We start from the raw sequence: 13,337 nt of genomic DNA on the forward strand, positions 1-13,337 counted from the left end.
TTAAACAGTTTTTATTGGATTTGAACAAGTTTTAGTCATGAGTTGGCACATACTAAAGACATTATTCGAGCATCCCGTTACAATAATTGCTTCTTGATTTCTGTACTGGAAACTGAATGAATCAAGTGGAAAAAAATGTAGCTATATTGGAAGTAGGCGTTGTTGTTCTATTTCGTTTATTTTCACAACGTGATATAAAAATGTAATAAGAATGCCGTAGTAAGTTTTGTCGAAATCGGTTGGACGGGTCTTGAGATATGGGATTTCAACAAAAAGTGAGCGGTGCCACGCCCAAAATACAATTTTTATACCAGCTCCCATAAAGCTCTCTCACACCATCTTGTTGGTAAAATTAAATGTCTCTGGTATATTTAGTTATTGATTTATCGCGCTTTTAGTAGTTTTTAACAGTACCGTTATGTGAGGGGTGAGTGAGGTTATCCTCCGATTTCTTCCATTTTCACACTGTTGGTAGTTCTTATAAGATTTGTACTTAGCAATTTTTGTTGTTGTAGCTTAACAGATTAAACTTGTTAGAGAGCGTGGCTACGCCCACTTTTTCAAAAAAGTTTACCAACAAGTGCCGCTTGCTACTGTGAACTACAAGTACAAGTATGTATTGAAATGTAAATGCGCATAAGCGTAGGCAGTAGTAGGCGTATTTCAGAAACTACTGATACTGTTTAAGAATGCCTTGAGGTAATATTAAAGTAATAACTGAATATTAGCAAAATGGCATTAACATATCATCAAAGCTTTACATTTCTTTAATTGAAATTTTCACTTAAAGCTATTGACCTGATAGTATATAGCATATAGTTAAGTGTGTTAAGCGAGTTCTTTATTTCGGCAATTCAAAAATCGAACTGAACTTATTCTAGTTACATTGAAATGCACATAGCCTACTTAAAGCGAATAGCGGGTGGAGTGGACGAGATGATAATTATTGCAATAGGAGATGGGAGACAAGGAGAAATAGAGATTAAGTGTTGGGAAGCGTACGGAATATGGTGTGTAGGGTGAGGGGAATATCTGGATACATAACAATATAGAAGACTTTAAATAGGGCTTTATGTTAAAAGAATAGTAAAAATGTATTTTCTCCAACCTTTGGGTATCTGACAAAGGCTTTCATATTCAATACGACCTCAAATGTACGGAAAACAACAACATTTTAATAATACGACAGGGAAAACAACAAAATTTCTAATAACAACATTGAGGAAAGATTTTAAAAATACAAATATTCATGATACAATGTCTCTTGTGTTATATACGCTTCGACTTGAGCTTTTGTTATTAGATTGTCGACATACATATGTATGTGCGCCATATGCTGAACTTCAATATGCGTATGCATCAATACATACATACATATGTATGTACACACAAAAACTCTAACATTTTAACATTCCTCACTGTTATTGCCAAAAAATTTGTGATTTCATCAAAAGCTGCCAACCAGGACATGTTGCTAAACATACTTTTAGGCACTTCGACACCAAGTTTTTATGTGTTTTCTTAAGAAGGTTTAATTGGTTTTAGAACACATACTGGTATTACCAGAGAACGTATATTTATAGAGAAGGTTCACGATGACGAAAATTTAGGGATATTTCAATTTTGGGATATTTACTGTTTTGGATGAGCGTGTTTCACCACAGAAAATTATTAGCGTGTTTCACCACTTAACATCAGGGGACACGAAAATAGCAGAATTGAGCATTTTCAGTGTTAAATGAGAAAAATAATAATTCCAATGTTAAGGAATGTACGCTTACAGATTCGCATATTTACTATGCGCAAACGATGCTGCATATACATATGTATGTATGTAATTTATAGATCGGTATACGTATGTATGTATGTATGAATATTTGTTATGAAAGCACATAAGTATGTACATATATATTTTAAAATTGAGCATTTTATGATGAATTCCATAAAATCTTTGCAAATAAGTACATAATTCAATAAGATTTGTATTACTATCTAATTATGCATTTTATATACATACATAGGTTTGGTACGACATTCATATGTATAATAATATACTTAAATAAATATTTGCTTTCGTCAATAAACTTTTCGATATCATGTTAAATGACCAAGCGGTCGCACATTTGCCCATATACATATGTATTATTATGTGTGCATGTAAACAAATATAAGAACCATACGCATAATGTTCGTAAATTTGTCTACATGCAACAAATGTATGTAAATATGTACATTCAATGCTTCATGCGAAATTTCCGTTGACGCGAACAACCAATGGCGAAGCTCATATTTTTTGCTTTCAAGTCAAAGAGTCAAGTGCTGAACACAATGAGCGCGACAGACTGCAAACGACATCTGCCAAATATTAGAATACACATGTTCTTATGGACACAGTTATGTAGTTCTGCAGCTGCCTCAATAACTGTGTCCCTAAGAACGTGTGTATTGTAATAATTGACAGATGTCGCTTGCAGTCGGTCGCGCTCATTGTGTTCAGCACTTCAATGTGCCCAAAGCTGACGCGTCACAACATTGTGTTGTTGGTAGAAAATCCGAGCTGTGCCGAAAACACAAACGAACGATCGCCAATTGCCACTGCTTCCCTTGCCGCTGTACCAGCTTCGCCCACAAACCAGCGTAGATATATATGTTTGTGTGTGAGCTTGCATACATATCGACGCAGATTTTTGCGAGTCACGGAAAAATATTTTAGACAAATATTGTAAATCGACAACGGCTATGTTGCCACTTTTGTCACTTCTTTCTGTGAAGAAGCATCAGAAAGTTGTTCAATTTATGATTTTTAGCTTTTGCCATCGTCGCGAAAAGACGCTTGTGGGCAAAGGCATGCTCGGGGAGATGTTACGGCGTCTGTTTTTATGAATGAAGCAAGTTTGCCTGTTGAAAGTGCGCTTGGGTTCATGAATGAAAATATTGTTGTTAGGTGTTTTTCTACAAATTTGAGCATCGACTATTTGGCTGCCATATTGACTTGTGACGCTGCTGACGCTATTTGAAACCATTGTTGTTTTTGTAGAACAATATTTGTAAGTTTTGCGGTGACATATCTACATGTGAACGCATATAAGTATGTATGTACATATGTTGTGTATGCATTATTCGTATGGGAATGTCATACGCATGTAAGTATGTATGTACATATAGAGCAGCGTACGCATATTATGTTACTGATAAATGATATCTTGATTTGAAATTGATTTGTACGTAAGAATGTATGTATGTAAATACATATCTGCAGGATAGATGTGTATGAAAGTTTTAAACGATAAAAGATGTGATTTACATATATGTATATATGTATTATTGTTGTAATATATTAAGTTTTTTAGGATATTATGATAATATATCATATACATATGTATGTACATATATGCATACATATGAAACTATATTACATTATTAAAGATAAGAAATATTTAAAAAGTAGCTCAATTGCCCATTAACTATAAATATTGCTTGGAGAATTGCATAGTTTAATAATAGTGCTATCAATTTTGCATGAATCCACAAAAACTCGCAAAATTATATTCATATCAATTGATATGATAGCATGTAAACGTATAAAAATATACGCCAAATTCCAACATGCGTCTGTATCACTATTATTAAACTATGCAATTCTCCAAGCAATATTTATAGTTAATGGGCAATTGAGCTACTTTTTACATCTTTCTTATCTTTAATAATGTAATATAGTTTCATATGTATGCATATATGTACATACATATGTATATGATATATTATCATAATATCGATTACAACAATACACATATATACATATATGTAAATCACATCTTTATATGCGTACACATGTAAATATGTCATACATTCTTACAAACAAATCAATTAAATCAATATTTTCAGTACATAATATGCAACAATATGTACAAATACTTACAGCGTCACAAGTCAAATATGGCATACCAAATAGTCGATGCTCAAATTTGTAGAAAAACACCTAACAACAATATTTTCATTCATGAACCCAAGCGCACTTTCAACAGGCAAACTTGCTTCATTCATAAAAACAGACGCCGTAACATCTGAACCCGAGCATGCCTTTGCCCACAAGCGTCTTTTCGCGACGATGGCAAAAGCTAAAAATCATAAATTGAACAACTTTCTGATGCTTCTTCACAGAAAGAAGTGACAAAAGTGGCAACATAGCCGTTGTCGATTTACAATATTTGTCTAAAATATTTTTCCGTGACTCGCAAAAATCTGCGTCGATATGTATGCAAGCTCACACACAAACATATATATCTACGCTGGTTTGCTGGCGAAGCTGGTACAGCGGCAAGGGAAGCAGTGGCAATTGGCGATCGTTCGTTTGTGTTTTCGGCACAGCTCGGATTTTCTACCAACAACGCAATGTTGTGACGCGTCAGCTTTGGGCACATTGAAGTGCTGAACACAATGAGCGCGACCGACTGCAAGCTACATCTGTCAATTATTACAATACACACGTTCTTAGGGACACAGTTATTGAGGCAGCTGCAGAACTACATAACTGTGTCCATAAGAACATGTGTATTCTAATATTTGGCAGATGTCGTTTGCAGTCTGTCGCCCTCATTGTGTTCAGCACTTGACTCTTTGACTTGAAAAACTTGAAAAATATGAGCTTCGCCATTGGTTGTTCGCGTCAACGGAAATTTCGCATGAAGCATTGAATGTACATATTTACATACATTTGTTGCATGTAGACAAATTTACGAACATTATGCGTATGGTTCTTATATTTGTTTACATGCACACATAATAATACATATGTATATGGGCAAATGTGCGACCGCTTGGTCATTTAACATGATATCGAAAAGTTTATTGACGAAAGCAAATATTTCTTTAAGTATATTATTATACATATGAATGTCGTACCAAACCTATGTATGTATATAAAATGCATAATTAGATAGTAATACAAATCTTATTGAATTATGTACTTATTTGCAAAGATTTTATGGAATTCATCATAAAATGCTCAATTTTAAAATATATATGTACATACTTATGTGCTTTCATAACAAATATTCATACATACATACATACGTATACCGATCTATAAATTACATATGTGCATATATGCAGCATCGTTTGCATAGTAAATATGAATCTGTAAGCGTACATTCCTTAACATTGGAATTATTATTTTTCTCATTTAACACTGAAAATGCTCAATTCTGCTATTTTCGTGTCCCCTGATGTTAAGTGGTGAAACACGCTAATAATTTTCTGTGGTGAAACACGCTCATCCAAAACAGTAAATATCCCAAAATTGAAATATCCCTAAATTTTCGTCATCGTGAACCTTCTCTATAAATATACGTTCTCTGGTATTACTATTTACATTTTTTCTGCCCTCTTTTGTTTTAAATTTAGGACCACTTCAGAAATGGTTGAGCGGAATTAGAAAGTTACTCTTATTCGCTGCAAATCTGTACATACATAGATCTATATTGTTTATGGTTTGGCAATACTTCATTTTTATTAGCAACTGTATTAATATGGCCAAAAACTTATTTTTCTTTTATTAGACCATATACTTACATTGCCGCTCAACTGAATAGGTTCATGATCTCAGAGGTAGGAATTGATCTATAATTCCTAAACCAGTTTTCCGATTTACATATTTTTTTTCTTTAATTCTCAAATCATATTGAAATAAAATGGTGAAGAAGGTTTTTCAGAAACATATTATTTATTTCTTATTTATTTTTTCTACTGAAAGGTTAACAAAATCAACGATTTTTTTTCGTTCATCTGAATAGGTTCAACATACGTATAAAAAAATTAAAATTATATAAGTAACTTAAGATAATTTTCATATTTTTGGCACCTACGTTATACTTAAGTACATTTCTAAAGTAATTTTTAATAAGTTTAATAATGAGTGAATCCGCCGTTTTTCGATATAACTTCATATAAACGATCGGGAAGCGAGCTATACAAATTTTGCAGTATTTGCAGCGAAATTGTTGTCCAGGCCGTTTTAATTGCCGCAACTAAAGTTGTTTTGCAATCAAACTGCCCGCCTCCTTCATATACCTTGCGCGATAGCAACCACCATACGTTTTCCATTATATTAAGGACAGGTGAATATGAGGGCCATTCGAGCAAGTCCACATTTTGAGCCTTAATCCACTCTTTTACCACCCTAGCTGTATGAATAGGAGCGTTATCGTGCTGGTAAGTCCATTTGATAATGTGAAAAATATTGGAATAATGAGGAAACGCAGTCTGTATGATGGATTTGTAGGTTTCCGCGTTCATTTTGGAATGACAAATTGAAGGTCGCAAGTGCCAAAGTCTGATACCGACCCGCATATCATTATGCCTCCCTCACAGCTATGGCGACGGCTCAGGAAATGCTCTTCCTTTCGAAGATCGTGATAATAATAGTTGTATCTATCAGGGCAGTCTAAATTAAATTTTTTTTCGTCGGAAAAAAACACCTTCTGCTATTCGCTCGTTCAGCTCATGTGCTTGCGCGCAAAGAGCAGTCGTAAAGCTTTAAGTGCATCATTTAACGGTGGTTTTTTTAAGTTTCATTCGTTTTAGATAATCAGCCGACGAAATCACACGTTTGACTGCAGACACACTGGCTGTAACACCGCAAATTTCTTTAATTTTGGGTGCTGAGAGATGTGAATTGGACGCATCTCGCACAATATGCCTCCTGACTGCCGCAGAGATGGCGTGTTTGACTCCGCCTTTCATGTTTTTGCCATATTCTGCTTTATTTCTCAAAAAGTTACTCACAACATTTTGGCTTCGTCCAATTTTTTGAGCGATATTGCGATGGCAAAGACGACGGCTTCGATTTGGCCTCTTTCATACTCGGATAATTGTTCTCCGCGTCCCATTTTTCATTTAATTTAAAGAAAATATATGAAATAAAAAATTTTTATCAAAAATGTGTAGCCACACCGCCAAGTTTAAACGCAAACCACAGTATATACAGTAGATAACCTTTTCGTGGTAGCTTTCTGAGGGGTGAATAGCGGCCATCTTGGATTTTCAGAGGTAGCAACACAGTGCTGTATATATTGAAGCAGTAAATACTTAGCAAATTTATTCTATTAAATAACAAAAACTATAAATATTGTTGCTTAATATAAAAGGAAATTATTTATTAATGACATATATTTACTAATATTTGATTTAAACGCCATAGTGTGTCATGTTTCGCCCATAAAAATATCATTTACTGATAGTCAGATATTCTTTATGTAGTGAGTTCTTATTAATAAAAAGCAGCCCTGTTCTTAGATTTCTCGGTGGTGAGTTTTCTTCTGAATGTATTTGTTTTCAATTGACAGACAGAAAACATAAAACGGTTTGTATTCGTAAGTTTTTGAAATATTATTACCAATAATTTTAATTTGGAAAGAAGATATTTAGGCATTTGAAGCTGAATTTTTAATACATCGTTCTAATTCTCATCCGTATAGTATTTTTGATAATTTATTTTTGAATATTTAAGTTTTGCATTTTCCACACCACCCCAAAGGTTTGCAATAAAGCGCGTTACAGACTTTTTTTAGGTGTTCGGTTCTCCGGTAGGCCTATTTTCACCTTTTCAACTTAAAATAAAAATAATTAATAATTTACATAAAAATTTAATAAAAATATTGCACAAAATAATTTAATAATTAATAAAAATTGTTAAGCTCTCACAATAGATGCATCCAAAATCCTACAATTCTATTAAATATATTAAAATACAGAAGCTATCTTTTAGAAGGGGGAGGTAGTTACCTATGTGAAATGCTCAAAAATTTTATGTGCCGAAAATGAGGGCTGGCTGCCTGCTATTAAAAATTCTTAAAGAAAAATATGTTCTAATTCTTATAAAAAGTATTTTAAAACGTTGGGTTGTGAATTTTCGTAGCAATAAAAAGGCTCTACAATGTTTAATATAAACTTTATTATTAACACTAATATGTATTCTTATTAAAAACTTCGACATATCTTTCATTTCAAACTCAATTTCCAATTGATGTTTTCCTATAACGGCTAACGAGTTGTCAATTTGTATATGTCAAACGACAAATTACCACCCAGGATTGTATCCTACTGCATGCAAAAATTTGGAAATACTTGAAGCGTGTTTAAAAATTGCACAAAAAAAAAAACTACTGATTTAACATTAAACAACAACTAATACCCCAATAAAATTGAACAGATATGCAAAGTAATTCAATATAATCACTTAAATAACGTAAACACTTGCATTATTTAATATCTTTTAAAGTCTCGGTCATCAAAATTTAAAATTTAAATGTAGTTTAAATGCTAACACAACACCCTGATTACCATGAAAGTAGCAAAAAAAGTGTAACACAACACCCTAAGATTTTCTAGAGGTGAGTATATGTATGTAAACAAAGAAAAGGTTTATTACTGTATATACTGAGACGCAAACTAAAAATCTTTCAGCTGAACCTATTCAGTTGAACCAAAAAATTGCACAGAAATTAGCGAAATAAATTGCAAAACAGAATATGCAAAGTAACGGTACTTAGCAAGCGGTTCTTTACTAGCGCACACTGATTGACACAAATATAAAGTTAAAACGTTTCTAAAAAAACATGCGTACGATCATTATGTGATGAAAAATTCATGAAAATGCAAGCGAATTTCTGTGAACCTATTCAGTTGATCGGCAGTGTATGTGATAGGTTCTATATTGCGTTATATAAATGTGTTTGGGTTACGCTATATGATACTAGAAAAATGAGATTTCGTACTAAGAAAACAGTTTGGGGTCAAAGAGGGATACTTGCAAAGGGTAAATACGCCAGATTTTCTAGTTTTTCTTCGATAGAAGTGAAAACGCAAGCCAGATGGCTGAAAATTCCTTATATTGTAATATCGGTTTCGTTGATTCCGTTCCTCTAATTTTGATGTCAAGCATGCACCATGCTTTGGGAGGTCAATGTCGAAAACATCGACATAATAATAGAAATCAGAAACCACTCACTACAAAATTTGAACACAAACAAAAAATCGTGGAGCGATTTTCATCTGTGAATCGTTGCTGAATCGCAATCAAATCGATCCATTTCTGAAGCGGATGGTTACTGATAACAAAAGTGGCCACTTACGAAAACGGTTGTGGTAAGCCGGCGCAACTATTGCGAAGCCAGCATTGACGACCCGGAATTCTGTTATACTTGCAACATGTCACCTAATAGTTATTTGTATCACCTAAAACTAATCGCGATAGATATTGGTTGACATACATATATGTATATATATAAATGAACAAGGTGACGAGGCGAGTTGAATTGCGAGTGACTGTCTGTCCGCCCGTCCATCTGTGCAAACGATAACGTGAGTAAAAGTTTAGATATCTAGATGAAACTTGGTACACATGTTCACTGGTCAAATTGGGAGGACGAGTTCGCAGATGTGAGTAATCAGACCACTTCCAGACCTGCAAACCGCCATATTTTTGGGAAATCTTAAGCGAGTTGTAGCAACAGCAAATCCATCAAGTTGAACACAACTTTGTTCAACGTCAAGGAGGCCAATGGACAAATCCTAATGAGACGAGGTCAGAATCTAATATTCCGTATACAACGTCGGTGTATGGATGTAATAAAAACAAGGGTTAAAAATCAAACAAAAATATTTACTATATAAAATTAAAATTTTTATATAGTTTTTTTTCTATTTTTCCTTTAACAAAATGGCAATACTATTTTCATGGACAGGAACATTTCTTAATTTTCTTTTTGAATAATTCTTGTTAGTAAAATATACAAATATATTAAAAAAATAAAACTGTGTAACACGTGGATCAATAAGTCCCGGGACTAAATAAGAAAAACACATTTTTTGGCAAAACTCGACTTTATTCATCAACATAGTCTCCTTCAAGAGCAACACAATCAGTCCAGCGCTTCTCTAACATTTCAATACCTTTCTTATAGAACGATTTATCTTTGGCCTCGAAATAAGCGTTCGTTTCGGCGATGACTTCCTTCCTTGGATAATTTTTTTGAGGTTTGCAAACAGGTAGTAGTCGCTGGGGGCCAGATCCGGTGAATATGGTGGGTGCGGAAGCAATTCGAAACAATTTCGCCATTGTAGCGAGCGACTTGTGACACGGCGCATTGTCTTGGTGAAAGAGCACTTTCTTCTTTTTCATTTCTCAGCGATTTCGTACTTCAAAACAAGCGTCACTTAAATCACTGTAACTCGTGAACCAAACATCAGAATGACATGAAATTTTGACAGGTATCTTTTGAAGGTTGGTACTTATGAAAAATCATACGGAACTTTTGTTGGCAACGCCATCTATGCATCGGTCCCGGGACTTATTGATCCACGTGTTATATGCATAGAAATAGACAGAAATTACTTGTTAGAGATGTTAAATTCATAGTTTGCATTTTTAATTTAAATTTTGTGTTTTATAGTTAGAACCCTCCGATAGAATAGTAGTGCTATTTCCATGAACAGCTGTACATAAATTTAGATATACTATATTATACAAATGCACTTCTGAGAGATATTAATGCTTCGGCACTTTTCTTGTTTTATAATAATGTTATGAATTTATATTCCAGGGGCCCGTCTAGTCGATTTTTTTTTTCAAAAAGCATATTATTAAAAACATTGAAAATTCAATAAACTCTTATTTTTTAAACAAAAAAATAATTATTTCCCCTAAATTATTGCATTAATATTTAAATTATTTAGTACTATGTCACATAACGAATATTAAAGCATAGCACAATCGTGATCATGTTCTTTTTTGTGTTTCAGAAGCTCAACAAAAGACAAAACAGTAATATCGCGTAAATTTAAAGAATTCATAACGCGTATAAATAAGGCGACGCCTTGCGGCAATACCTGATATCATTATGTGTACCATCCACGAATGTTCTAATGACAATACCAACCGATAAAACGACAAGATTACCAATTAATGAATATAACTTTTACTATAACAACAAAGTGTGTACTGAGGACATATGTATGTATGTATTTTGAGTTCACATTAATTTAGACCCAACTAACCGCATCAACGGCACCCAGTCAAGCGCAACCACACGCGCCAAGAGTGTGCAAAGTGTCCGATGCAAAGCAGATTGTTGGCAAAAGCTATTGAAAACTAATAACAATAATATAATATATTAATAATAATATAAGTACATACATTTGTGACATTCATATAATACTTTAAGTGCGGAAAAATAACAATAATACATATTTACAAAGTTTAACATATAAAAATATTGAGTAAGGTTACAAACAAATTTTTAAATGATGCACTCGAAGTGTGTAAAGTAAAAACCAAGTTATTATCCCAAATAGCCCAATTTGATGTGTATGTACCATTAGCGCCGCGAAGCTGAAGCCAGCTGGAATAACTGAACATACCGTAGCCTGCCGTAGCCACCATCGGCTGCTCTAGGCAACCAAAACAAGTTAGAAACATTTAATTAATTTTTTTACCTAACAGTAGCATAAATGCAAAATATTGAAAATACTTATACTGGATTCATGTAGCAGTAAATAAACAAATACAAAGAGCAAAACGCTTTCAACTACAATAAAAAAAAATCTGCGAGTTTTCTGAACGTAAGTGTACAATACCAATATTTACATAAAGTCGCGTATATACCGAGACACACACATGCTTAGTTGTATTGGTTAGCGTGCGTTTGGGGCCGTATTTGACACTACGCTTCCCACAGCTTAGCAATAACGGTATATTAAGCATCCTTGGTCTTAATTTTTGAACGCCAGCCAACATGGGTAGCTTACCGAATTTGCACGAGTTGGAGGAAATAGAGCGCCGACGTGAAAAACGCCGTGAACGTGAGCAACGTGAGCAATTGCGAGAGCAACGAGCACGTGATTCAAGTCGTGAGCGTGAGCGAATGGCGTTATTTGCACAGCGCAAGGTAAGTGAGTTACACAGAGTTTACTCTTTTTTATAGAAATAAATTGTAAACAAATCATTTGTTTCATAACATTCCATAACCAGATAACCAGAATATTATTGAATATTCGTTAAACGCCAAGCTGAAACATATTTAAGATGTACTTATATTTAAGGCAATTTACTTATGATGAGAAGATTTTCGTATATCACTCAATTTAAACTGCTCCTTACCCAAAATTTATTAAAATAAAGAATGCAAAGAGTACTCAAACAAAAATGCGTTAAGCGGTTTATATTCGACTTATACCGTGTTCAGACCGACACTTAATCACACGATTTCGGCTGTTGAGTGGTTTATCCCACTAATCTTATAAATGTATCAAGATTTCGCCATACAAAAATGACAGTTCAAAATCACTTCATCGGAGTGATTTGAAACTGATCCACGCTAAATCTCTCTGTGCGACTCTGATTTTGCGCCATCTACTTGGCAGCATTGAAAATCTATTACATTATCACAGCTGATTTAGACACTACAAAAAGGAAAAAAATGTAAACAAACAAATTTTTATTAGAGCAATGAATCTAATTTCGGCTGAAAAGTGACTTCCCAAATGAAAAAATGCGTATATTATTTCCATTATATGGAATATATTTAAAAGAATACGGTTTTTATTACAAAATACTATATGACAATGTTTTCTTTTGATAAATATTGAGCGATGTAAATTCTTGAATGGCAAAAACAGCTGTTTTAAATCTTTTCAAAGGCAGTAAGAAAACTGTTGGGTAATGAAATGCTTAAATGTAATCTAATCTTTTAAATTTTTGGTCTGAACATGATATTAGAGAAGAGAACTGTAACTGTGTTCAGTTTATGAGCGGTTTTATACCAAAAGAATGAGAAATGGTAGCACCAATGTAGATATCTAAAACGTAAATGAATTTATAATTGGATTATAAAGCTCATCATTATTCTAGTAAAAATACTCAGGATTTTTTAATTATTTAGTATGGTAACGTTCTTTCAATATCATAGCTATCGGTAATATTGACGCAAATATATTTGTATAATTTGTGCATAATTTAAAGAATGATAGCAAAAGTATAAGACAACGTAATCTGGGAAGAAGCGGATTACAATAATAATTTGATTGAGGCGGTTAATCGCAATCCAAACCTAGAGTTCGCCGAAATCGAAACCTAGAAAGTGCCTGGTTGATTTCACCTCCCAATACGGCTTTGATAAAAAGAGACCGACAAAAAATTGTGTGTTTGTCAGTGGAAATTGGCATGACCGGACACAGTTCATGTAGATGGGACCAACCAACTGCATGATACCTTTATCTCACGCTGAAACTGTGCAATTATACAGCAAACTGCTTTATTCAGCCGAAGACCTTGACACACT

General features: G+C 33.7%; 1 protein-coding gene across 2 annotated transcripts in view; it reads left to right on the top strand.

The window, feature by feature from the left end:
• The window catches only part of LOC126759402 (uncharacterized), a 36,343-nt gene that overhangs the window by 16,253 nt on the left and 6,753 nt on the right, over positions 1-13,337 (top strand). For both annotated transcript variants that reach the window (XM_050474177.1, XM_050474179.1), the window contains exon 2: positions 10,801-11,945. In XM_050474177.1, the coding sequence (XP_050330134.1) occupies positions 11,793-11,945 (153 nt within the window). In that variant the 5' untranslated portion in view covers positions 10,801-11,792. The remainder of the gene's footprint in view (positions 1-10,800; positions 11,946-13,337) is intronic.

Source organism: Bactrocera neohumeralis, chromosome 5, assembly GCF_024586455.1.
Source record: "Bactrocera neohumeralis isolate Rockhampton chromosome 5, APGP_CSIRO_Bneo_wtdbg2-racon-allhic-juicebox.fasta_v2, whole genome shotgun sequence".
Taxonomy (NCBI): domain Eukaryota; kingdom Metazoa; phylum Arthropoda; class Insecta; order Diptera; family Tephritidae; genus Bactrocera; species Bactrocera neohumeralis.